This window comes from Ictalurus punctatus, unplaced genomic scaffold (genome assembly GCF_001660625.3).
Source record: "Ictalurus punctatus breed USDA103 unplaced genomic scaffold, Coco_2.0 Super-Scaffold_100046, whole genome shotgun sequence".
Classification (NCBI taxonomy): domain Eukaryota; kingdom Metazoa; phylum Chordata; class Actinopteri; order Siluriformes; family Ictaluridae; genus Ictalurus; species Ictalurus punctatus.
Window position 1 is genome coordinate 1,366,904 of NW_026521087.1, and position 27,838 is coordinate 1,394,741.

Sequence of the window (27,838 nt, forward strand, 5' to 3'; positions counted from 1 at the left end):
GCTGTAGAGTTCTGTCCTCAGTTCTCAGATCAAACTCCTCCAGACTGAGAGAACTGAACCTGAGTGACAATAACCTGCAGGATTCAGGAGTGAAGCTGCTCTCTGCTGGACTGGAGAATCCACACTGTACCCTGGAGATACTGAGGTACACACACACACACACACTGTACACTGGAGGTACACACACACACACACACACAAACACACACACTCACATACTCACAAACACACATCCAGTTTCCATCTGTGGTGATTGTAATTGTAGTGATGTACAGTGCATCCAGAAAGTATTCACAGCACTTGACTTTTTCCACATTTTGTGATGTTAGTCTTATTCCAAAATGGATTAAATTCATTATTTTCCTCAATATTCTACAAACAATACCCCATAATGACAACGTGAAATAAGTTTGTTTGAAATCTTTGAAAATTTATTAAAAATAAAAAACAAAAAAAGCACATGTACATAAGTATTCACAGAGTTTGCCATGACACTCAAAATTGAGCTCAGGTGCATCCTGTTTCCACTGATCATCCTTCAGATGTTTCTACAACGTGATTGGAGTCCACCTGTGGTAAATTCAGTTGATTGGACATGATTTGGAAAGGCACACACCTGTCTATATAAGGTCCCACAGTTAACACTGCATGTCAGAGCACAAACCAAGCCACGAAGTGCAAGGAACTGTCTGTAGACCTCCGAGACAGGATTGTATGGAGGCACAGATCTGGGGAAGGGTACAGAAACATTTCTGCAGCATTGAAGGTCCCAATGAGCACAGTGACCTCCATCATCCATAAATGGAGGAAGTCTGGAACCAGCAGGACTGTTCCTAGAGCTGGCTGCCCGGCCAAACTGAGCAATCGGGGGAGAAGGGCCTTAGTCTGGGAGGTGACCAGAAACCCGATGGTCACTCTGACAGAGCTCCAGCGTGTCTCTGTGGAGAGAGGAGAACCTTCCAGAAGAACAACCATCTCTGCAGCACTCCACCAATCAGGCCTGTATGGTAGAGTGGCCAGACGGGAGCCACTCCTCAGTAAAAGGCACATGACAGATCACCTGGAGTTTGCCAAAAGGCACCTGAAGGACTCTCAGACCATGATGAAACAAAGATTGAAGTCTTTGGCCTGAATGGCAAGCGTCATGTCTGGAGGAAACCAGGCACCAGTCATTACCTGGCCAATACCATCCCTACAGTGAAGCATGGTGGTGGCAGCATCATGCTGTGGGGATGTTTTTCAGCGGCAGGAAGTGGGAGACTAGTCAGGATCGAGGGAAAGATGAATGCAGCAATGTACAGAGACATTCAATTCAATTCAGTTTTATTTGTATAGCGCTTTTTACAATAGACTGTCTCAAGGCAGCTTTACAGAAATATCAACAGCGTATACAGATATTAAAGGTGCGAATTTATCCCAACTGAGTGGCGACGGTGGCAAGGAAAAACTCCCTAAGATGTTTTAAGAGGAAGAAACCTTGAGAGGAACCCGACTCAGAAGGGAACCCATCCTCATCTGGGTAACAACAGATAGTGTGAAAAAGTTCATTATGGATTTATATGAAGTCTGTATGGCGTTAAGAGCAGCCGTAGTCCCAGCAGTCTGGAATTAAAGAAGATTTGAGCTCCATCCAGAGGCAGAAAGGATCTGGATCTCTAGTATCTCCATAAATTCGTGTGGGGCTCGGTGAAAGGAGAGAGGGAGAAAAAAGATTATTATGACTGCGAAGTAGTAGAACAGAATCTAGTCAGGGTAGGCTTGAGTAAACAAATACGTTTTAAGCCTAGACTTAAACACTGAGACTGTGTCTGAGTCCCAAACACTAATAGGGAGACTGTTCCATAACTGTGGGGCTCTATAAGAGAAAGCTCTTCCCCCTGCTGTAGCCTTCACTATTCCAGGTACTGTCAGATAGCCTGCATCTTTTGATCCAAGTAGACGTGGCGGATCATATAAAACCAAAAGGTCGCTTAGATATTGTGGCGCGAGACCATTTAGTGCTTTATAGGTTAATAAAAGTATTTTATAGTTAATGTGAGATTTTACTGGGAGCCAATGCAGTACTGATAATATCGGTGTGATGTGGTCGTATCTTCTAGTTCTAGTTAGGACTCTAGCAGCTGCATTCTGGACTAACAGGAGTTTATTTATATTCCTACTGGAACATCCAGACAGTATGGCATTACAGTAATCTAATCTAGAGGTGACGAATGCATGAACTAGTATTTCCGCATCATGTAGTGACAATATGTTTCTTATTTTAGAAATATTTCTGAGATGAAAGAAAGCTATCCTAGTAATATAATCTACATGAGCATCAAATGATAGGCTGGAGTCAATAATCACTCCAAGGTCTTTAACTGCTGCACATGATGAAACAGAAAGACCATCCAGAGTAACCATGTGATCAGAAAGAATACTTCTAGCTACACGTGGGCCTAATAAAAGTATTTCTGTTTTATCAGAATTAAGCAGAAGGAAGTTAATTAACATCCAATGTCTAATGTCCTTTACACAATTCTCAACTTTACTAAGCTTCTGTCTGTCCTCTGGCTTCGCTGAAACATACAACTGTGTATCATCAGCATAACAGTGGAAGCTAATTCCATGTTTACGAATAATTTGTCCTAGGGGTAGCATATATAAAGTAAAGAGCAGTGGGCCTAAAACAGAACCCTGTGGAACTCCAAAAGTAACCTCAGTACGCATGGAGAAATAACCATTTACATCTACGAACTGATAACGATCGGTCAGATAAGACCTGAGCCAGGAGAGGACTGTTCCCTTAATACCAACAACATTTTCTAATCTATCAAGGAGAATAGTGTGATCTATAGTATCAAAAGCTGCACTAAGGTCGAGTAACACAAGCAGCGAGACACAACCCTGATCGTAAGTCAGTAGAAGGTCATTTACTACTTTAACTAACGCTGTCTCTGTGCTATGATGAGGTCTAAGTCCTGACTGATACATTTCATGAATGTTATTCCTATCTAAGTACGAGCATAACTGCTGTCTACAACATTTTCTAAAATCTTAGAGATGAAGGGGAGATTAGATATTGGTCTAAAGCTGGACAATTGAGACGGGTCAAGATCAGGTTTTTTAATCAGGGGTTTAATAACTGCTAATTTAAGTGATTTAGGTACATAGCCAGTGCTTAGGGAAGAATTGATTATATTTAAAAGTGGTTCAATTACTCCTGGACCAATCTGTTTAAACAAACATGTAGGTACGGGATCTAGTATGCAAGTTGATGAATTGGCTGAAGAGATTAATGTAGCCATACCATGGACACTGACACGCCCCCATACCATGACAGACGCTGGCTTTTGGACCTGATTCTGATCACAGCTTGGATGGTCCTTTTCCTCTTTGGCTCGGAGAACACGACGGTTGTTTTTCCAAAAACTATTTAAAATGTCGACTCATCAGACCACAAAACAAGATTCCAATGTGCTACTGTCCATCTTAGATAAGACCGAGCCCAGAGAAGTGGTCGGAGCTTCGGGACAATGTATGGCCTCTGCTTTACGTAGTAAACCTTAACCTGCATCTGTGGATGCAGCGGCGAATACTGTCGACTGACTAAGGTTTACCAAAGTATTCCCGAGCCCATGTCAGGATCTTCATTACAGACTCATGATTGTTTTTAAGACAGTGACGTCTGAGGGAGCGGAGATCATGCGCATTCAGAAGTGGTTTTATGCCTCGCCCTTTACGCACCGAGATTTGGGGTTGTCTAATGTCACTACATGATGCAGAAATACTAGTTCATGCATTCGTCACCTCTAGATTAGATTACTGTAATGCCTTACTGTCTGGATGTTCCAGTAGGAGCATAAACAAACTCCAGTTAGTCCAGAATGCAGCTGCTAGAGTCCTAACTAGAACCAGAAGATACGACACATCACCCCGATCTTATCCACACTGCACTGGCTCCCAGTGAAATCTCACACTGATTATAAAATACTGTTATTAACCTATAAAGCACTGAATGGTCTCACGCCATGCAACTTTGATCAAAAGATGCAGACTCTCTGATGAAACGTTGAATAGTGTTTTTGTAAAATGATGTTGAAACACAGACACACACACACAGAGATATTTAAAATAACAGAGAATGCCACACAAGTTATTATAATTTATGAATGCACAGTCAAAGATTGAACATTTACATTTAGACAGCTTTACCATAAAATGGCAGTTGATTTGTGTAAGTGTGTGAGGAATAGTCTGTAATATATCACACAGACGTGTGTGTGTGTGTGTGTGTGTGTGTGTGTGTGTGTGTGTGTGTGTGTGTGTGTGTGTGTGTGTGTGTGTAAAGGCATTAAATAAATGTTTTTTTTATTTTTTTTATTAGTATGCTAGATGTAGTATGCTAGAGTACGAGGCGTATGAGTTCCACTCTGCTCTGTGAAATCCACCTTCATCTTCTGTTTCTCCATCACTGCCTCCAGCTCTGTTGCCTTTCTGACATCCTGAGAAAAAACACTCATCATTTATACACATCATTAGCGTGTGTGTGTGTGTGTGTGTGTGTGTGTGTGTGTGTGTGTGTGTGTGTGTGTGTGTGTGTGTGTGTGTGCGTATGTGTGTGTTTACCTCCAGCAGTGCCTTCTGTACGGCAACTTGGCTGTACACCCTCGCTCCTTCTTCAGGAATGACAGCGCGAAGTTCCTCTTTATTCAGAGAGAATAGCTGAGCTCCTGTTCACACACAAAGACACTGTGTAGTCCTACACACACACACACACACACACACACACACACACACACACACAGATATTAATAAATTAATAGATAATATTTTATAAAAATTTGACAAGAGGCAGTGATTCACACAGGCCACTATAGGGAGCCGGAGCACAGACTGCCCTTTTACTAGACCATTAAAAATAAAGAGAATTAGAGTCACACCAGTAACTTTGTTCCAACAAGAGTAACACACACTTTCTGTCAAACTGTCAATCAAAGTAGTGTGTGCTGATTTATAGCCCTTTGTGCTTCTCAGGCCGACATTTCTGTAAGTGGCCTAATTCATGACCGGGGTGGGGGGGGTAACCCTATCGATTGTATCAGTGGGTCAATCTAGCTCCTGTGTGTCTGGGCAGTGGTGGAGAGGGGTGTGTGGGGGAGTAGCCCCCCAACAAAGGTGTTCATGTTAATGAGTCTGTTTTTTTTGTTTGTTTGTTTGTTTTTTTTTTTTTGTTTTTTTTTTTTTTGGGGGGGGGGGGGTGAAATACGTCTGAAAAGAGTATCAATGGTTAATATGGGGATGTGTTTGTGTTACTGTGTGGCGTTATTCTGTTTGTGTAAACACACTGTTAGAAAAGCATGATGTTTGAATGTGTACATATAGGAGTAGAATATTTGTTTGTGAAATAAATGAAAACAATTGTTGATTATGTTTTTAGGAGCCTGGTTTGCCTTTGAATAAAAAGTGTAGGAGGTAAAGCGTTTTTTATTTATTTATTTATTTATTTATTTATTTTTATAAAGATTTTGTTTAAAATAATTGTGTGTATTACATACATTCTAAACACAAACCTTTAGCATGTAAAAATGATTAAAAGAGCTGTTTAAAAAGAATCGTGCGTATTACATGACTTCTAAACAAAGATCCTTACGAGGTAAAAATGTTAAAGTGCTGGCTAAAAGAATCTCCGTAATGTTTAAACTAGAAGACAAAAAACTGAATCACCTCTCTCTCTCTCTCTCTCTCTCTCTCTCTCTCTCTCTCTCTCTCTCTCTCTCTCTCTAAACCCCGCCCATACATACATGTTTCAGACACACCTCTCTCTCTCTCTCTCTCTCTCTCTCTCTCTAAACCCCACCCATACATACATGTTTCAGACACCTCTCTCTCTCTCTCTCTCTCTCTAAACCCCGCCCATACATACATGTTTCAGACACACCTCTCTCTCTCTCTCTCTCTCTCTCTCTCTCTCTCTCTCTAAACCCCGCCCATACATACATGTTTCAGACACCTCTCTCTCTCTCTCTCTCTCTCTCTCTCTCTCTCTCTCTCTCTAAACCCCTGACCAACAGTTTGTAGGTAGTCTAATTTATGATCTTTGTGTTCTCCTGAGCAACAGTTTGTAGGTAGTCTAATTTATGATCTTTGTGTTTTCCTGACCAACAGTTTGTAGGTAGTCTAATTTATGATCTTTGTGTTTTCCTGAGCAAGAGCTTTGTGTGGAGACACTTATTTTATGACCGGGGGTGGTGGTGTAATCCTATCAGTATGTTTATGATAATGAGTTGGGGTCTGGGGGTGTTGTTGGCTTTACGATACCCCCAGCAATAGGTGGACTCTATGTTTAAAAGTGGAGTGAGTTACACAGAAGTCTCTAAGATCTCGGCTGTGTACCAGTGTTTGCACTGTGTGATTTAAACGAACCTACGGCTTCTCATTTTAGCACCGCTAAAGTTTTATTTTTATTTTGAGGAATACTTCAAAGAGGAGGTGGCTGTCTATCGTAACAGTAAGTGTTTTATTAGTGGTGCTTGAAAAGCACTACTATTGTTCTCTTGCATACTTATTATTATTATTATTATTATTATTATTATTATTATTATTCCACTTTTTTTTGGAGCGTAACTAGTCCTGCACCGTTTGTCGGAGATCGACGGGTGAGGTGTTGAATCGATCGGCTTATTGAGGAGAGGTGTGCTATGACTTTTATAAGCGATTTATAAAGCGATTTATAAAGAATTCCCGCTACGGAAGCTCAAATTCTGAAAATTTCCAATAGACTTGCATTGAGTTATGAAAGTATTGGCCCTCTAAGGAGAAAGCGCTAAAGGTTTTGCCTCTGTACACGTTCGGCTCTAAAATGTATTGGCACACGATCTGTTCGGCTCTAAAATGTATTGGCACCCTATCCGGCCGGCGCTCAAAAGTATTGGGACCCCGCACGGCCAGCTCTCAAAAGTACTGGCACCCTTGACAGTTAGCTCTAAAAAGTATTGGCGCACTACAAGGCCGGCTCTAACAATGCTGGCGCCCTATCTGTCTGGCTCTCGAAAATATTGGCACCCTATTTGTCCGGCTTTAAAAGTATTAGCACCCTAAACAGCCAGTATACTGCTAACACATGCTAGCAACATGCCAGCATGATGCTAAAACATGCTAAAACATATAAGCATGATGCTAAAACGTGCAAGCATGATGCTAAAACGTGCAAGCATGATGCTAAAACATGTTAGCATGATGCTACAACTAGCTAGCATGATATTAAACAAGCTAGCATGATGCTAAAACAAGCTAGCATGATGCTAAAACGTGCAAGCATGATGCTAAAACGTGCAAGCATGATGCTAAAACGTGCAAGCATGATGCTAAAACGTGCAAGCATGATGCTAAAACGTGCAAGCGTGATGCTAAAACGTGCAAGCGTGATGCTAAAACGTGCAAGCGTGATGCTACAACAAGCTAGCGTGATGCTACAACAAGCTAGCGTGATGCTACAACAAGCTAGCGTGATGCTAAAACATGCTAGCGTGATGCTAAAACATGTTAAAACATGCTAGCATCAAGCTAAAACCTTCTAGCAACCTATCCATCCGGCTCTCGAAAGTATTGGCGCCCAATCCAAATTTTGCCAGTGCAAGCACCACTCACATTTTCTTCAGGAAATGTACCGGTCTAGTTATTATAATAATAATTATTATTCTTCCACTATTTTTTGGCGCGTAACTTCTCTCGTGTTTGTCGGAGATCGACGGGTGAGGTGTCGAATCGATCGGCTTATTGAGCAGAGGTGTGCTATGACTTTTATAAGCGATCAGAATGCGGGAATTCCCACTACGGAAGCTCAAATTCTGAAAATTCCCCACAGACTTGCATTGAGTTTCGAAAGTATTGGCCCTCTAAACAGAAAGCTTTTAAAAAATTGCCTCGTACACATTTGGCTCTAAAATGTATTGGCACACGATCTGTTCAGCTCTCAGAAGTATTGGCACCCTATCTGGCCGCCTCTCAAAAGTATTGGCACCCCGCACAGTCTACTCTCAAAAGTACTGGCACCCTTGATGGTCAGCTCTAAAAGGTATTGGCGCACTACACGGCCAGCTCCAACAGTGCTTGCGCCCTATCTGTCCGGCTCTCAAAAGTATTGGCGCCCTTCGCCATCGGCTCTTGAAAGTATTGGCACCCCATTCCTGTTTTGCCATGGCAAGCACCATCCACATTTTCTTCAGGAAATGTACCGGTCTAGTTATTATTATAATTAATGGTGCTTGAAAAGCACTACTATTGTTCTTCGGCAAACTTAGTATTAATAATAATAATAATAATATTATTATTATTATTATTATTATTATTATTATTATTATTAATGGTGCTTGAAAAGCACTATTATTGTTATTTGGCAAACTTATTATAATTCTTCTTCTTCTTCCACTTTTTTTTCGGTGCGTAACTAGTCCTGCACCGTTTGTCGGAGATCGACGGTTGAGGTGTCGAATCGATCGGCTTATTGAGGAGAGGTGTGCTCTGTATTATGGAAGCGATCGGAATGTCGGCATTCCCGGTACGGAAGCTCAAAGTCGGAGAATTTCCCATAGACTTGCATTGAGTTGTGAAAGAATTGGCGCTCTACACCGCCAGCTCTAAAAGAATTGCCTCCATACACGCCCGGCTCTAAAAAGTATTGGCAACCAATCTGTCCGGCTCTCAGAAGTATTGGCGCCCTATCTGGCCGACTCTCAAAAGTATTGGCACCGACCATGGCTGGCTCTCCAAAGTATTTCCGCCCTACACGGCCAGCTCTAAAAAGTATAGCTGCACTACACGGCCGGCTCTCCGAAGTATTGACGCCCATCGCGTCCAGCTCTCAAAAGTATTGGCATCCTACACCGGCAACTGTCAAAAGTATTGGCACCCCACTCTTCTGGCTGTCAAAAGTATTGGCACTCTACGCTTCCGGCTATCGAAAGTATTGGCGCCTGATCCGAATTTTGCCATGTCAAGCAGCACACATTTTCTTCAGGAAATGTACTGGTCTAGTTTATTATTATTATTATTATTATTATTATTATTATTGTTGTGTATGTGTGTCTGTCTTATTATTTCTGTGTCTGTGTTATTATTTCAGACATCAGATATCTCTCATGTATATTAAATGTTTTCTACACATTTGATCATTTTAGAAAATGTTTGAAGGATTTTTACACGCACCCCTGCTCTCATCAGACAGAACCTCAATTGGGAAACACTGGCTTAGTTACTCGTCTGACCAATGTGTTTAACTTACTCTCCATCATCACTTTTATTCTGAGTAACATTCATTATTCACACAAAAACTACTTACACACCAATCCTCACTAATATCAGGATACTCGCTCTCATTAAGGGAAAACCAGAAAAAATACATTTCTGCAGATATTTCAGTAAACTTACTCAGTGTATGAGTTCTGCTTCTTTATCTAATGATCTGCTGAGTGTTTCTAGCTCCTGTTATTTTATTTTAGTTTATATATTTGTATAGAGCTCTGACAGTTGTTTGTGCACAGCTGAATGAAGTCACGAGATAATAAATGAAGGTAATGAAATGATAATGTGTGTGATGTAGATTTTACCAGACTTTTAATTCTGTTCTCTGTATTTGCAGCGTTTTCAGGCTTATACTTTCAGTATTTACAGGCCTTTGCTCGATGAATCAGAAAGCTGTCTGATAACAAACCATATCTCTGTGTGTGTGTGTTTATTACCCTACCTCACTGCCCCTCCCCCTCTGCAGAATAAACGGTTAGGAAGTGAAAGTGAAAGTCGTCTCCATTTTGTGTGGAGGGGAAAATACAGCATTTCAGGAGTAAAAACGCAGTGAGTATCTACATCTAATGCTATAATATATAAACACACTGAATGTGCACTAGATGCAGAAGAGTTTTGTGGGTTTGTACTGAAGTTTGAATGTACACAGGTTGTTTTATGACTTGACACAGAGACTATTTCCTGTAAGTGAACTCTGTGCTGATACAGGGGTTGATTTAACACACCGATGTTGGAGTGAAGTAAACGTGTGTCCTGCTGTAATCTGGAGAAGGAGACATGACCTCCAACATGAGTGTGTCTGGAGAACAGGACTTAAAGAGAGACGAGAGGTGAGTTACTTTTCCATTCACCAGCAATAAACACACACCGTCTCATGGAACAGATCTGTATCTCTAAACACTCACTAGTTAACAGAGGAACTAGACTTTGGTTTAAGGTGTTTAATAGCAGTGAATATATCACTGATCTGATATAAGAACAGTTTAGAGGAATCATTCACTGAGAGAAGAGTAAAAAGGACTGTGTAATGTGGAGGAGAAGAGCAGCGTAGCTTTGAGTCAGTGAACTCTACAGGCTTTAAGACCCAGCTGAGTCAGTTATCTGTGATTGGGACTCCTGACATCAGTGTAATTCCTGAGGTATGGGGCGTGTCTCCTGTTTGAATAAGTGTGCAGACTGGAGCTGAATTAAAAAGATGGAATTATTGGTGTTTAATGATGAACACATTGTGTAACAGTGCTGAGACAGCAGAGTATTAATTATTGCTGATATTTCTGTTTAATTCTAGAATGATGGAGGGAAAGAGATCAGACTCACCAGAACCCAGCTGTGTGTCCATGAAGAGTGACGCGTCAATGAATCGTCCAGTTCACTTCAGAGACGGAGCCAGTTCTCCTGATGTGAGGTCAGTACAGTGAGGTGTTTTACAGCAGTGTTCCACCTGATCAAACTCACTGGTCTCATTCTGAAGCCCTTCATGATCTTTATCAGGTGTTGAAGCAGTAAAACACTAAACTGTGCAGTGCTGCAGCTCTCGGACTGGCAGTGAGGAAAACTGCTTTAAGAGTTCAGTTCAGCCTGCAGTCCCTGAGCTGGAGGGTCTGTGGTGCTACACAACAACATTTACACCTGGGACATTAATGACTAGATCACTGTTTTATTCATAAACATGTTAGTGTCAGTGAGAAATCCTGAAATCAGTGTATTGTGTTAAGAGGATAGTGTTAAATATCTGTCTCTGTATGTATTAGTGTGTGTTGTGCAGCTATGAATACATATAGTCTATATCACATCATGTGTTTTATTTCTTCACAGACCACAACAGAAGACATCAAACCTCAGCAGAAATCAGCTGGACTCCATATTCAAGGTGTGTGTCTTTTTAATGTGTGTAACTTGTGTATGAGCAGGTTGCAGGTTTTTTATTTAAGATCATGACAATTTACAGATTTATTGATGTGCAGCAGCATTATGGGTAATCAGGCAGAATTTCAGCTGTAACTGCGGGAATAGAAAGAGACTTTTATTCTTTTCATAAAATAAAAGCATCTCTGTGTGTAACATTATAATATTTAGATGTGTTCCTGTGTGTTTCTAAGCAGGAGCTGGAACACAAAGTCATCACTCTGATGAAGAATGAACTGAAGAGGTTTAGGAAGCTCCTGAGTCCAGATTACCCAGCATGCACTGAGAGGGAGTTGGAGGATGAGGAGGATCTGCACAGTGTCAGAGAGGGAGCGCTGAAGATCACACTGCACGTCCTGAAGAACATGAACCACACAGATCTCGCTAACACACTGCACAACAGTAAGAGCTCTGAGTCATGGCTTTATTCCATCAGGTTCACTTCAGAGAGAGGAAATAGTTTTAGATAGGAACACTTTTAGTTTGAAGTTCGAGTTTAGTATCATGTACATCTGCTGCGTTTCTGTTCTGTTCGTGGTCCAGCTTGTGGTGACTCTGTACAATGGTCCTGTTCCTTCAGGAATATTTACTACATGAATCAGGAATGAACAGCAGCATTTGAATTTGACATTTAATCCTGTGTTCAGTGATTTTACATTAATTCATCTTATTACTTTGTTTATTAGAGTCTGTGGCCCCTGTGTATCAGACAAAGCTGAAATCCAGCCTGAGAGAGAAGTTTAAAAGAATTAATGAAGGAATCTCACAGCATGGAAGCTCAGCACTTCTGAATGAGATCTACACAGATCTCTACATCACAGAGGGTTGGAGTGGAGACGTCAATAATGAACATGAGGTGAGACAGATTGAGACAGCGTCCAGGAGACCAGCAGCACAGGAGACACCCATCAAATGTAATGATCTCTTTAAAGACAAGTCCATCAGAAGAGTGCTGACTAAAGGAGTTGCTGGAATTGGAAAAACAGTCTCTGTGCAGAAGTTCATTCTGGACTGGACTGAAGGAAAAGCAAATCAGGACGTCACCTTCATGTTTCCACTTCCCTTTCGAGAGCTGAATCTGATGAAGCAGAAACATCTCAGTCTGATGGATCTTCTTCATCACTTTTTCCCTGAAATGAGAAAACTACAGTTAATAGACTCCTACAAAGTGGTGTTGATCTTTGATGGTCTGGATGAGTGTCGACTTCCTCTAAATTTCCAGAAGAATGAGAGACTGTGTGATGTGACAGAGTCGGTCTCAGTGGATGTGCTGCTGACGAACCTCATCAAGGGGAATCTGCTTCCCTCTGCTCACCTCTGGATAACCTCTCGACCAGGAGCAGCCAATCAGATCCCTCCTGAGTGTGTAGACCAGGTGACAGAGGTACGAGGGTTCAGTGATCCTCAGAAAGAGGAGTACTTCAGGAAGAGGATCAGTGATCAGAGCCTGGCCAATAAAATCATCTCACACATGAAGTCTTCAAGAAGCCTCTACATCATGTGCCACATCCCAGTCTTCTGCTGGATCTCAGCCACTGTTCTAGAGAGAATGTTGGGTGAAGCAGAGAGTGGAGAGATCCCCAAGACTCTGACTCAAATGTTCACACACTTCCTGATCTTTCAGATCAAACACAAGGACCAAAAGTACCATCAGAAATGTGACCCTGATCCTCAGCAGACCACAGAGAGTATCCTGGCACTGGGAAAACTGGCTTTCCAACAGCTGGAGAAAGGAAACCTGATCTTCTATGAGGAAGACCTGAGAGAGTGTGGCATTGATGTAAGAGAAGTGTCGGTGTACTCAGGAGTGTGTACCCAAATCTTCAGAGAGGAGTTTGGGCTTCACCTGGGGAAGGTGTTCAGCTTTGTACATCTGAGTGTTCAGGAGTTTCTGGCTGCTTTATATGCATTTTTCTGCTTTATTTTTAGAAAGACAAATGTGTTAGTGGAGCAAAGCACTGGACTTTTTAATTTCTTCAGAAAGTCAGACATGTGTGATCTCCTCAGGAGTGCAGTGGACAAGGCCTTACAGAGTGAGAACGGACACCTGGACCTCTTCCTCCGCTTCCTTCTGGGTCTCTCACTGGAGTCCAATCAGACTCTCTTACGAGGTTTAATGCCCCAGACAGGAAGCAGCTCTCACAGCACACAGGAAACAGTCGAGTACATCAAGGAGAAGATCAGGGAGAATCCATCTCCAGAGAAATCCATCAATCTGTTCCACTGTCTGAATGAACTGAATGATCATTCTCTAGTGCAGGAAGTACAGACTTACCTGAACAGAGGAGGTCTCAGTCGTCTCAGTGGAACCAGACTCTCTCCTGCTCAGTGGTCAGCTCTGGTGTTTGTGTTACTGAACTCAGATCAGGAGCTGGATGAGTTTGATTTGTGGAAATATGACCCATCAGAGGAATGTCTTCTGAAGCTGCTGCCAGTGGTCAAAGCCTCCAGAAGAGCTGTGTGAGTATTTTTATTTATAAATGTATTACTGCATGGTTTATTATTTTAATGTAACACTGAACTGCACTGTTTGGATTAATGCTGGTTAATAATTACTCTAATCATCTTTAAACAAACCTCTGGTACTGTTACAGAAGAGTTTCACTTTTTACACCAACACGTTACGTCTGCACTGAGGGCGGGGCCATGTGGACAAAACCTTCTATCACCATTTATTACCTTTTCTCTAAAACTGATGAAGAAATGATCTCTACAGAATAACTGCATGTATTCATCACTGCTTTCTGATCATTTTGTGATCTAAACACCAGTGAAAGGCACTTTTTCTTTTCTCCTTTCGTTTGAAAGTGACATTGAACAGAACTTCACAAACGAGAAGAGAAACAGAACACTGTCACCATGGGAACAATATGAATACAACATGTGACACTGGTGATATAGAGGATATAGGAAAATATCTATCAATAGACATGACTGATTATTCTATTTTCTGCTCCTATGATGTGTATCAGCGTATCACACCGCCCAATCTGCACTGAGGGACACACGTGAGAGTGTCGTGGAAAACAATCTTTCCAACCTAAGTTAAACACTTCAGAGACAGAGGGTTTGTAGATGCCAAAGGTCATCAAACTTTATTGAAACAACAAAGTGAGACAGTCTGCAGAAAGTCTGAATTATACACACACACACACGTGTCTTTATATACTTTTCTGAAGCAGTAAACTTATCCCTAGGCGGGGCATTAACCTCTTCTTTCTAAAAACAAACCAATCTCCATCGCCTTCATGAATTATTCATATCTATATGATACCTTACATTTGTGGTGCATGCGTTGTCAGTTGGATTTTCTTAAAGGTTTTATTGGGACAAGGTCATTTTTTGCAGCGCATGCACCTTGCGTTGAATTTTCTGAAAGGTTTCATCAGGACAGGATTTTTACCCCGTCCCAGATTTCCCCCTTATACCTTAATGACCTTCTGGCTTTAGTCCCAGCCTGGTACACTTCATCCTGGAAGTCTGATCTGTTATTGTGACACTGGTATTGAAGCTGAAAGGGCTTTGATTGGAAACACAGTTCTGGTGAATGTCTAATTGTTCATTTATTGCCAGAGTAAAGCTGCTTTAGACAAAACACGCGGTTCTTCTAACTCCGTTTACACAGGACATACAGAGATGCAGAAAAACACCTGATGTTCAGTAACACATAGACGTCTTCTAACTCACTACACACTTACAATAGAACTTGATTAAAACTCTTCTGTGCTTTTTCACTTTCGCACCGACCTTGTTTGGTTTGGACCGATCAGACTTTCTCTTTAGATTGGATCTGGTGTGGGATTAGTTTACAGGATGAAAGAGGATTGTCCTCGAGGACGGATTTCCAGTTAGCAAAAACATCATAATAATCCCTCTGTGCAGATCAAGGGATACGTCCTGTTTATAACTTTAATCCCCAACAAAACATGTGTGAATATTTACCATAAACAAACAAACAAATAAACAAACAAACAAATAATGCATGCACTGTGTGAGATGGATTTCCAGTTAGCAAATTAACTCGTTAACTTACTCCCCACACACACACACACACACACACACACACACACACACTTTTTTTTTACATCCCTTAAAAATGGTTTCCATTATTCAAACAAAAACCCTTCTGTTTTCATTTCAATAATAATAATAATAATAATAATAATAATAATAATAGTAATAATAATAATAATAATAATAATAATAATAATAATAATGCTGATGTGGTGTCCTGTCCTCTGATTTGTGTGTGTGAGAGAAACACACTCACATTTCTGTTACATGGTAAAGAGTAAGTGTATTATGGCTGTGTGTGTGTTTGAGATCAGTGTTCTGATATTTCATCATTTCTCTTCCAGGCTGTGTGTGTGTGATCTGACAGAGGAAAGCTGTAGAGTTCTGTCCTCAGTTCTCAGATCAAACTCCTCCAGACTGAGAGAACTGGACCTGAGTGACAATAACCTGCAGGATTCAGGAGTGAAGCTGCTCTCTGCTGGACTGGAGAATCCACACTGTACACTGGAGATACTGAGGTACACACACACACACACACACACACACACACACACACACACACTAACTCACTCACACACACACACACACACACACACACACACACACACACAGTTTCCCTCTGTGGTGACTGTAATTGTAGTGATGTGATATTGTCATTGTTGTGTGTGTGAGATGAGAGTAAATGTTGTGTATATAAAGATTTTGTGTAGTGGATGTTTTCAGAGCTAAAACTGAGTGTGTTAAGTGTGAGAAGGTTTTCTTTCTTGCAGGATGTGGAACTGCAGGATTACAGATGAAGGTTGTGCTGCTCTGGCTTCTGCTCTGAGGTCAAACTCCTCATCACACCTGAGAGAACTGGATCTGAAGGGTAATAATCCAGGAGAATCAGGAGTGAAGCTGCTCTCTGATCTACTGAAGGATCCACACTGTAACCTGGAGACACTACAGTGAGTTACTGATTACTGTCTCTTTACTCTACTGTATCATACTGAATAATGTGTGTGTGTGTGTGTGTGTGTGTGTTTATGCTGATGTTCTTCTCTGTCTTACAGCATTAACTATAATAAACTCACCAGGACTGGCGTATGACGGGAGTCTCACCTCAAACCTCTTCTCCAGGATAAAGCAGTCTCGGTGAAGAGTTAGAACCCGTCCCACATTTCCAGCAGTTTGGGAGCTGAATCATTAAACTTAAAGGGGCAGAGCAGAAACAAAGTCAAGAACAGGCAGAAGGTCGTACACAGGAGAAATCAACACACGTAACCAAATATCTGCTGTACAAAGCAACGGCTCCGATCTGCCCCGGGGATGGAGACTGACGAGGCTTAAGTACACGTCTGGAAATGTACAGAAAACTCATCCCAAAGCACGAGGCGGGAGCAGGCGTGTACGAGATGTGATCGTCCAATGGCACATTGCAGTGGACTGGGCTTAAAAGAGGAGGAGACAAGACACCCATCCCTCCCCCGACATAGACACACGAATGGAACATAGTACAAACAGAAATACAACTGAGGACGTAACAATGGCCAAGTATCAAATAAAATGTAAACGTGCATTGATGAAGGTAATGTTGTTAGTAATTGTTTATAAATTACCATGGTAACACGGAGCTCCAAGGTATAAAAATATGGAGTTTGTCATCAATCAAACAGTAACCAGTTTTAATACCTAAAAAAGTTTACGTAGCAAAATTTAGCAAAGCGCTTTACAGTAAATTAAAATGTAAGATTAAACTAATGAAATGTTGTGCAGCACATGCTTATGTTAATGTTTGTTTCATTATATAATCATATAAATAAATAAATACTCCCAAAGTCACCAGAATTGAAAGCTTTGGTGCTGTTAAACATTTAGAGATTGAGGCTGTGGTGACTCAGTAGTTCACTCAGTATATCTGGGTAAGACACAGTGAACGACTCACTGCTGGCATTCATGAAGACGTCATAAACTCCACTGGAATAATAAATAGGATCTAATAAAACCATGAGTGGAAATTATTGGTGTAAGTTTGTTAGGATAGACTTCCTCCAACCTGGAACTATATCCTCCAGTCCACGCGGTGGCGGTAACGCGCCTAACAGCTGCGTCTCCGACCAGTAGAAATCACAGAAGAAGAAAAAGCTGCAGCGGGTATCTCCTGAGCAGATGAGTTATTACACCGAACTAATCATCTCCAGATTAAATTATTTCTGACAGTTTTGCAGCTAGATTTGATCCAGTTTAAAAGTAAAAGCTGGTTATTTTGTCTGTGTTTGTGGAATTAAAACTCCGTTCTGTTTTTAAACCCGAGGTAAGTTAAACGGAAGCTGTGTGGCCGAATGACAAATTGATGTCATTTCCGGTTTAAGTGCACTGCATTAGGGATGAAATAATGACGATAATAATAATGAATTTTTTGTTTAAAAATCTATTTCATGATGCAGCTTATTATTAGAGCTGCAACTAACGATTATTTTCACAATCAATTAATTGGTCGATTATTTTTTCGATTAATCTGATGGGGGCGGGGCAAACTTTCAGTGCCTTTTTTTGTTTATTTAAAATAAAATCCACAAACTGAGTGTTACAAATATAAATTCAGACTAAAACTTTACGCAGATGTTTGTCCAAAACAGAAAAGAACCCAATACACACACACACACACACACACATTATATTTATACATATACATACATATACACACACACACACACATATATATATATATATATATATATATATATATATATATATATATATATATATATATATATATATAATTTAGGACTGTAGTTTAATTCGGTGCTTTTTGTGCATCCATAAAAAATAATGCATAAGTACTTATATAATATAAATGTAAACTAACTAAATAAGATAAATATATATATAAACATTTATAAATAGTTAGATAGATAGCATTATTTTTTATGGATGCACAAAAAGCACAGAATTAAACTCCAGTCCTAAATGGATAATAAAATCTCACTTTCACTGCACCTTGTGGTTTCTGTATCTCGGTGTCTTTAGACATGATTTTACTTTTGATCATAATGTTTGAATTAGACATTACAGATCTTACTCGCGCTACACTCTGTATCAGCGCGTCTACACCGCGCGTGACCAGCAACACAGCCTCGTTACTAACACTTTATTTTCAGTGCTTTTTGAACTGTCTCTCAGCCCTAAGTAGTTCCGCGGTATTTGTGTGGAATTGGGATGAACGTCTAGTTAAAGGGTTGATGTCTCGCTGGCGCAGTGATTTGTTCTTTAGGAGTGTTTTTCTCTTGAACAGCTCTCCGTGTGGAGACTTGAGGTAGTTCTGTAGTCACAGGTGCACAAATCAGTCACACAGCTCCAGCTCCACCTGCGCCTCTCGCAGGGAAACGGTTTCTGTGCACTGGCTCCGTCCCAAATCACCTTGTATGGAATCTCTATCTCTAGTGCACTAGGTGCGGTAGAGACTCCATTCGTTCAGACCGTGTGTAGTGTACCTAGATACGCAGTCGTGCAGGATTTGGGCACAGGCCACGCTAATGAAACATCATCCGTTTCAAGTCAAGTTGCTATTGTTAAACATTTCACTAAAACCTGTATGGAAACGTTGCTGTTCAGTTGTTCTATAAGCGCAATTTCAACCAAATACAGTGGAGTGTAAAAGTTTGTACCCCCTTTTGGTTTCTTTTGGACGGAAGGGTGTTAAATGTCCTAAACACTACACAATTTGACTGCAAGTACAAGTTAATTTTATTATCAGACTCAGATATCCATGTTAATATTTTCAATACTGATCATTGGTGTTAAATGACTTGATGATTTTGTGGTCAGTAAACCGTTTTTGTGTTGATTTTGATGTATGTTTTGGATCACTGTCCTGCTGGAAGATCCAACCACGGCACATTTGAATCTTTCTGGCAGAGGCAGTCAGGTTTTTATTTAATATCTGTTGATATTTGGTAGAGTCCATGATGCCATGTATCCTAACGAAATGTCCAGGTCCTCTGCAGAAAAACATTCCCAAAACATTGAAGATCCACCACCATATTTAACCGTGGGCATGAGGTACTTTTCCATATGACTACCTCTCTGTGTGCTTCAAAACCACCTATGGTGTTTATTACCAAAAAGCTCTATTTTGGTTTCATCTGACCATAGAACCCGATCCCATTTGAAGTTCCAGTAGTGTCTGGCCAACTGAAGACACCCGAGTGTGTTTTTGGATGAGAGTAGAGACTTTTTTCTTGAAACCCTTCCAAACAGCTTGTGGTGATGTAGGTGACTTCAGATTGTAGTTTTGGAGACTTTCTCACCCCAAGACACAACTAACTTCTGCAATTCTCCAGCTGTGACCCTTGGAGATGTTTTGTCCACTCGATCCGTCCTCTTCAGTGTGTTGAGGCGATATAGACACACGTCCAATTCCAGGTTGATTCATAACATTTCCAGTTGACTGGAACTTCTTCATTATTGCCCTGATGATGAAAATGAGCATTTTCGATGCTTGTGCTATTTTCTTATAGACACTTCACATTTTGTGAAGCTCAACAACCTTTTGCTGCACATCACAGCTACAGTGGTGCTTGAAAGTTTGTGAGCCCTTTAGAGTTTTCTATATTTCTACATAAATAGACACAAGATTTTCAGACAAGTCCTAAAACTACACAAAGAGAACCCATTTAAACAAACGTGACACATGTTATACTTGGTCATTTATTTATTGCAGAAAATAATCCAATATTACATATCTGGGAGTGGCAAAAGTATGTGAATCTTTTGCCTTCAGTATCTGGTCTGACCCCCTTGTGCAGCAATAACTGCAACTAATCATTTCCAGTAACTGTTGATTAGTCCTGCACATGGGCTTGGACATCAGTTTTGGCCATTCCATACCAATAACTTTATTGTTCTTTAACCATTCTTTGTTTTGGGCCATTGTCTTATTGCATGCCCCACTTTCTCTTGAGATTCAGTTCAGTTCCTGGGTTCATTCTTGTTCTGTGGTTGTGAAACTCACCACTACACTAATTATAATCTTTCAGATAGCTTGGAGATTTAGTACGTGTAGACCTTCTCAACTCAGGGTTTTCCATCCCAAGGAAAGTTTCTGACACAACCACTTCAGAAGTTCCTCCCAGTTTTTGTTTGTGACTTTCCTCAGAGAATGAAGAACCTGAGTCTTTTGTAGAAGGCACTGGAATGTCAACATCTGTCTGTGAAGTGTCTAACAACTCTGGTGCTATTGATGTTGCATTGTGCCTGTCTCTCACCTGATCAATATGTCAGTGCACTACTTGCCCACTTCCCAATGGTACTGTGCACCATACAGGACCAGTCTTTTTCTGAACTGTTCCTGGAATAAAAGTAGGTCCAGAGCTGAAGTTCCTAGTATACACTGGGTCAACCACCACAAGATATCTTTCCTTTCCATGTTGGTCATGGTACCATTTTTGTCTCAATTATTTGTGTCTCAATGAGACCCTGTGTAGACCAGTTTCCTTCCACACAGCTGATTAGCGGCTGATTTGCCAGTGGTCGACGGTGGCTTCGTTCGGTAACTGAACAGCACTCTGGCTAGCTTTTTCAACGGACTCTCCAGCACTCTTTTTATCAGGGTTTTGAATGTTTGAACGGCCCTTTCAGCCAGACGCCTGGAAAATGCATGGTAGGGTGCTGTGCTTGAGTTTGATTCCGTTTCTTTCCATAAACTCTTGGAATTCAGCACTGGTAAAAAACAACAAAACTGCTATGGTCTGACATCACTACTTCTGGTATCCTGTGTTGGCTAAAGGTTTGTCTTAAGCACTGAATGGTAACTGTGGATGTAGAGTTGATTAACAGATAAACCTCTATCCATTTTGAGAATGCCTCTACCACGATCAAGAACATTCTACCCATCCACGGTGCACCGTAATCAATGTGAATCCTTCTCCATGGCTGCTCTGGTAACTCTCACGCATGCAGTGGCGCATTTGCTGGAGCATTTCTGTTTTCCTGACAGACTGCACACAATTTGACCAATGCTTCCACCTCTGCATCCAAGTGTGGCAACCACATATAGCTACGCACCAGGCCTTTCATCCTGGTAATTCCCGGATGGGTTTCGTGTAGATGTCTTAGAAGAGCCGCACGCCGCGGATGTGGACTCACTATGCGAGTCCCCCATAAAACAAAGCTTCCCTGTATGCAGAGTTCATCCTATTTCCTTACATATTCGGGATGTCACGATACCAAAAATCTAGTCGTCGGTACCGATACCACCAAAAGTACACGATGCTCAATACCACGGTGTGGTTTTTATTTTAAAAAAGAGAGAGAGAATTTAAAAAAATTATTAAATTAAAAACTCCTGGAGGGCATCCTCCTCTGGCTGATACTGGCAGAGAGAGAGAGAGAGAGAGAGAGAGAGGGGGATATTTTAGTTCAAACACTGTCTGACCATGACTAATAAGTGCTAAGGTGCACTCCTAAACGCACACACACCCCTTATACTCTGAATGCAGGCATTAGTTTAAATTCACTGATACGGTGTCAGGATAAAAAGATTTATTAAAAGCATGAACATGTGAATAATTATTAGTGACATGAGGCTACATTTAGCTGACAGGACACGGGCTGAATGGAGATGCATGGTGGTCCATTAGGAGGTAGTTTATAACACTGCAATGCGTGTTAGCGTTTAACAAATATCGCAAACATTACATGGAGCATAATGTTAGCTGATTTCACGGCTACAATGCCAGCTTCCTCAAGCATAATATAGGACCTGTCTTTCGACTGTAATCCTGTGGCATTAATTTTGTGACCTAAAAATACCTCTACTTCTCCCATGAACTCGCACTTGCTCCTTCTTTGTCTCAGTCCACTCTTTTCTATCCTACTCAGTACCTCATCCAAGTTCTGCAGATGTTCATTAGCCCCTGAGACTAAAATGTCATCCAGATAAACTGTGACGCGTGCGATGTCTTGCAGAATCCCTTCTATTGTGCACTGGAAGATCGCTGGACTTGAAGCAACTCCAAATGGTGGCCTGTTGTAAGTACATAATACCTTGTGCATGTTGATTGTAACGTACTTATTGGAATTTTTGTGCAGCATTATCTTCTGATGCGCATGGGTCATGTCCTGTTTGGAGAATTTTTCCTCCTGCCGACTGAGCAAATAAATCTTCTACCTTGGGAATTGGATACTGCTCCACACTAGAGCTGGATTTACTGCGAATTTATAATCCCTACAAATTGGGATAGAACCATCAGTTTTCTGACTGGAACAATGGGAGCTGCCCACTCTGCAAACTGCATTGGTTCAATGATCTTGTCTTCCACCAGCCTCTGGAGTTCTCTCTCCAGTAGTGGACCCAACTCTTCTTTGAACACCTCGGATTGTCTCTCCAATATGTTAGCCAATTTATGACCTGGTACATTTGCTACTGTATTTACCAGCTGAGGCAACAAATGATTTCCGTAGCCCCCCCCACACACACACATCTTTGAATGTTGAATCTTTGATGTTTGAATGTTGATCTTTACTGATGATCACTCCATAGCCTGCGTTAACTTCAAATACCACCTCCATGCTATTCACTTCAATGGTTTGTGTGATAGGAGCAGCCCTAGGTAAGGCAAACTAAACAGAACCCTTACCTTCACTACAGTGAGAGAGAGGCCTTTAGTTGCATAGATGTTACCCTGGCTCCTTTATGACCTTACAGACTACTACTTGTCTTGCTCTTGGAGTGATCTTTGTTGGTTGATATCTTCTGGGGAGGGTAATGATGGTCTTGAATTTCCTCCATTTGTGTACAATCTGTCTGTGATCAAATATTATCATTTTGCCTTGTTTGTTTAACTGGGATCTCTTGGTCTACTTTTAGGACTTGTGTAAAAATATGATGTTTTGGGTCATCTTTATTCATATATATATATATATATATATATATATATATATATATATATATATATATATATATATATATATATATATATATATATATATATATAATTCTGAAGGGTTCATAAACCTTTAAGCACCACTGAATATATCTTGGCCTCACTTATTGTTCTGAATGAGTAAGAGAATTTGGCTTATGCGTTACCTATCCCTGTGAAACAGGAAGTCATGGTTGAACAATGTCCTGTTCCTAGTTTCCCAAGTGTACAAAAAAGTAAAATATCAAGAGGAATATACTTCAAATACATTTCTCATGGATTCATAGGGGTGCCAATGATTGTTGTACACTCATTTAACAAATATTTTTTTATAAACTTGTGGTGTTTGCAATTGTTTATCCATGAGAGCAGAGTATTTTTGTGAATTTTTTTTTGAACAAAAGGTTTTCTTCTTTGCTCATATTTACCAAGGGTGCCAATATTAGTGGAGGACACTGTACATGTGTCATACTCAAGTGGAAACCTCATATGACACACTGTTACTTTTCAGGAAATAAAAACCTGTATTTTGTGAAGTCAACACTGTTACAGTTGGTATTGTGGCTGTATATAAGGTCAAACACATCATCATATTAACATTTTACCAAAATGAAGCTCATCTAACTGCATGTTTATTCCTTACATAATACATATTAAACGCAAAGCATGTAGGGGTTCTACATGCATATAGTATTTGCACAATCAATAACCTATTAGAGTAATACATTGTGGTATATAAACTTGATTTTGTGTTTGTGTCTGCAGTGTCCAAAGCCCAGGCTGACCCCCCACCCCTTCAACCTTTGCAGCAATGCTGGCAGCACTATTTCCCAAAGACAACCTCTGGATATGACGCTGAGCACGTGCACTCAACTTCTTCTTTGGTCGACCATGGCGAGGCCTGTTCTGAGTGGAACCTGTCCTGTTAAACCGCTGTATGGTCTTGGCCACCGTGCTGCAGCTCAGTGTCAGGGTCTTGGTAATCTTCTTATATCCTAGGCCATCTTTATGTAGAGCAAGAATTCTTTTTTTCAGATCCTCAGAGAGTTCTTTGCCATGAGGTGCCATGTTGAACTTCCAGTGACCAGTATGAGGGAGTGTGAGAGCGATGACACCAAATTTAATACACCTGCTCCCCATTCACACCTGAGACCTTGTAACACTAACAAGTCACATGACACCGGGGAGGGAAAATGGCTAATTGGGCCCGATTTGGACATTTTTACTTGGGGATGTACTCACTTTTGTTGCCAGTGGTTTAGACATTAATGGCTGTGTGTTGAGTTATTTTGAGGGGACGGCAAATTTACACTGTTGCACAAGCTGTACACTCACTACTTTACACTGTAGCACAGTGTCATTTCTTCAGTGTTATCACATGAAAAGATATCATCAAATATTTACAAAAATGTGAGGGGTGTACTCACTTTTTTGCGAAATACTGTACATCTTTTTATTTACTTTAATATTTATTCATAGTGTGTGTGTGTAATATATGTAATATATATATATATATATATATATATATATATATAAAATTAGTGTATATATGTTTATTTCATTAGAAAAAGTGCAGTACATTTTCATGGTACGGTCAGTACTGTTTATTTTTGTAATAAAGTGAACTTAATTTTTCCACTGAGTGTTATATTTTCATTCAGTAGTAATCGGTTATTAGTAGGTGCTACCCGACTTGGTTATCAGCATCTGTAAGATCCACTATCGGTCAGCCTTTAAAATAGATTAATGCGTATGACATGTTCTTCTTTAATTAATAAAGAAATGCACTTGTTGACAACTTGCTGTGGTATAAGGGGAATAAAACACTTCAGAATGTGCAGTTCTACTTTAGGGTGATAACGGTCACTCCACTTCATTGGATCGTTGACTACTTTCCTATAACCGCATGTTTATTCCTTACATAAATTAAACACAAAGCATGTAGGGGTTCTACATGCATGTAGTATTTGCACAATCAATAACCTATTAGAGTAATACATTGTGGTATATAAACTGAACTTTGTGTTTTGATGAGTCTGCAGTGTCCAAAGCCCGTGGTGGTGGAAGTGCATGGCGTTTGTGTGGAAGCAGGTCTGTTGGGAGTGTTAAGTACCATCTCATACACTCAGCAAACAATATGGATGGAACTTTCCAGAGTTGTGGTGTCACTTTTCCTGCAAAGCTTTAACCATCAGAGAGTTATCTTTTACTGGGGCTTTTAGTTGCAGGAGACTGAATTACTAACAGTTTTTTTTGTGGATCTGATTTCTTCTTTCGCAGGAGTGGATCTAATCACAGCCTGTGATATTCGTCTGTGCACACAGGATGCCTGGTTTCAGGTGAAGGTATGAGGAACATTAACTTGCCATACATTGCTGGCTTACATGTTTACACCAAGATCTGTAAACAAGCTATTTTTGTCCATATGATCACTATAGAGATGGTAAGTGATGAGAAGATAAGAATGGGCTGATTGTTCTGACTCGTACAAGCCCCTATGAAAGAGTTGACCACAAGGGGGCACACTCTGAACAATTATTTACATTTGCAGTTTGTTGAAGATTAAATAAACCACAGTGAGCATCAGATGTCTGGTTTTAATACAAAGTGGACTATTTTATGATATTACCATCTTGTCATTTATCAAAGAAGAACTCCAAAACCTGAAATTTGTTAATTTTTAGACAGAAAAATTCTGCAGTGTAGCTGTTCTAGTGGGCTTTCACCCTGGAAGTTTAGTCCAACACAGAGCAGTTTGCATGAAAAGTTGGTAATGTGACCGTCGTAATGTGGACTGGGAAGTGCACTGCGGTACCGAACCCGAGACTACCTGTAGAAGGTGGTCAGAGTTCGGTTACACTGGAACTGTGAATGTGAATTGTCCCATGAATGTGAACGTAACTTGTATCCGGGTCCGCACTTGTTCAGGAAGGAGAGTAACCTGTGCTGAAGGCCTGTTGTGGTGATGACGTGTCATGACACGTTTTGGCCCAAATCTGCAGTAACTTTGAAAAAGTGGAAGCTCCTCTGAATATTGTGGAGTTTCTTGATTTTGTGTTAATTTCTGTGATCACAAAATGGTGAAATTCTGGACTGACACATGGAAGATATGGAATGATAACAGAAGAATGTGACTTTGGGTTGTACTGTGTATTTTTTTCATGTAGCTTCATTATTTAGTATAAATGAAGGCAAGTGTGTGTTCTGTTCTTCATCTCTGCAGTCGTGTGTTCCCTGATAGTCAATGATTGCTGGAGCTCTGGAAATAGCAGGTGAGATTGCAGGCCGGAGTCGCATCGCTGTCCAAGGAACCAAAATCAACCTCCTCTACTCCTGAGACCACAGTGTGACTGAGAGCCTAGACTACATGGTAAGAACCTGCTTAAGACATGAAAAGCATTTTTAGCCTCAAGGTAGACCCATGCACACACAGTATGGCCACAAACACAAAGTAGAGCGGTCGAAATCTGAGATATCTCCTCTGCGTCTCCAGGCTACTTGGAACATGAACATGTTGCAGACACAGGATCTTATGAAGTCAGCGCAGGCAGCCCTGGAAAAGAAGAGTCCGAAAGACGTGCCCTTCTCCAAGCTTTAAAGGAGAAGATCCAGGGCTGTTGAAGCTGTGGTGGAACTGAGACATCATCATCCACATATCTTCAGTTCTTCTTGCTAAGTCTGTTTCTTTTTAGTCTTTTTATTTTTAGACTGGTCAAAAGACTGATTAGTGGAAGTGAAATGATAGATGAACTTTTAATTACTTGCTTTATTATTTGCAGGTGCCTTGTACAGTAAGACAGGGTAACTAATACTCAAAAGCTTGGTTTGTGTGTTAACATGTACAGTAGATGGACATATTTTTTCTGGTGCTGTGACTGCAGAATGTAGTGCAGTTAACACATTAAATTTCCTTGGATGCTCACTTTTAACTCGAGGAGGTCACAGTTTGCCCAGACATCTTTTTTTAAATCCGTCAATCCGTCACCCACGCGTCATTCTGGGGGACGAAGAGGAGGAAGCTGGACAGATAAATTTATTTATTTATTTATCATTGCTGTGTTTCCTCAATCGAGTGCAGAAAGAAGAAAAACAACACAACTGATTTAAAATAAAAATATAGAAAACAATCTAATGTAAGGTTCTGATCCGGTTTGCTTTCAGCAGGAAGGCTGTCCTCTTTCCTGTTGCTCTTTCTCTTCTATTAGTCCATTTGTCCAGTCTGAATCGGTTTTGATTCGTTTCGAGACGATTCGGAGTCGAATAATTTTCTAGTGAGAGTCGCACACTTCCAAACGAACTAGACTGAGATGAGTATTTGATTCTCACTAGAAAGTGATTCGACTCTGAATAAACTCGAAATGAATCAGTCAAACTGATTCAGACTCTATAAAAAGGACTATGAGATGTGATTAAGATATATATTCCAATGTTTTGCTTTACAATTCCATTGTGTGTGTGTGTATGTGTGTGCGTGCGCGCGCACGTGTGTTTTTCAGGAGAACGAGAAACTCGGACACAACAGTACATCCTGACCATTGGTACTGTGTACACATCAACATACACACACGTCTCCATGCTGGACATCTCAGGAGCTTTCACACAGTGCTAGGAATATCCCGGGACAGAGAAACGCACCTTCTAAGTGAGCGAGTTTAGCGTCAACCGGTGAAATTTGCTGTAGCGTGAACGCTTTGCCTCTGTGAGCTTCACTCTCCGTAGGGTTCACTGTAATT

General features: G+C 40.7%; 1 protein-coding gene across 11 annotated transcripts; it reads left to right on the forward strand.

Moving 5' to 3' along the window:
• Positions 1-27,748, forward strand: LOC124627574 (NLR family CARD domain-containing protein 3). 11 transcript variants are annotated; one of them, XM_053678543.1, is made up of 16 exons: positions 1-145; positions 9,749-9,831; positions 9,991-10,112; positions 10,571-10,687; positions 11,098-11,152; positions 11,385-11,589; positions 11,874-13,647; positions 15,546-15,719; positions 15,972-16,148; positions 16,254-17,494; positions 22,063-22,212; positions 23,871-24,084; positions 25,148-25,196; positions 25,386-25,450; positions 26,329-26,475; positions 26,599-27,748. In XM_053678543.1, exons 3-10 carry the CDS (start codon positions 10,060-10,062, stop codon positions 16,288-16,290), a joined length of 2,592 nt encoding a protein of 863 aa, XP_053534518.1. In that variant the 5' UTR covers positions 1-145; positions 9,749-9,831; positions 9,991-10,059; the 3' UTR covers positions 16,291-17,494; positions 22,063-22,212; positions 23,871-24,084; positions 25,148-25,196; positions 25,386-25,450; positions 26,329-26,475; positions 26,599-27,748. The 11 variants fall into 11 exon arrangements, with proteins under 11 accessions (XP_053534518.1, XP_053534520.1, XP_053534521.1 ...); XM_053678545.1 differs by having other exon boundaries at positions 26,347-26,475; XM_053678546.1 differs by having other exon boundaries at positions 25,148-26,475; positions 26,599-26,781; positions 27,602-27,748.
• Positions 27,749-27,838: the final 90 nt, after the last annotated feature.

Bases quoted from the DNA above. Each gene is read 5' to 3' on its own strand.
- LOC124627574 (XM_053678538.1), top strand. From the start codon at position 10,060: ATGACCTCCAACATGAGTGTGTCTGGAGAACAGGACTTAAAGAGAGAC. The intron at 11,153-11,384 runs GTGTGTGTCTTT...GTTTCTAAGCAG, and splicing joins AGCTGGACTCCATATTCAAG to GAGCTGGAACACAAAGTCAT. The intron at 16,149-16,253 runs GTGAGTTACTGA...TCTGTCTTACAG, and splicing joins TGTAACCTGGAGACACTACA to CATTAACTATAATAAACTCA.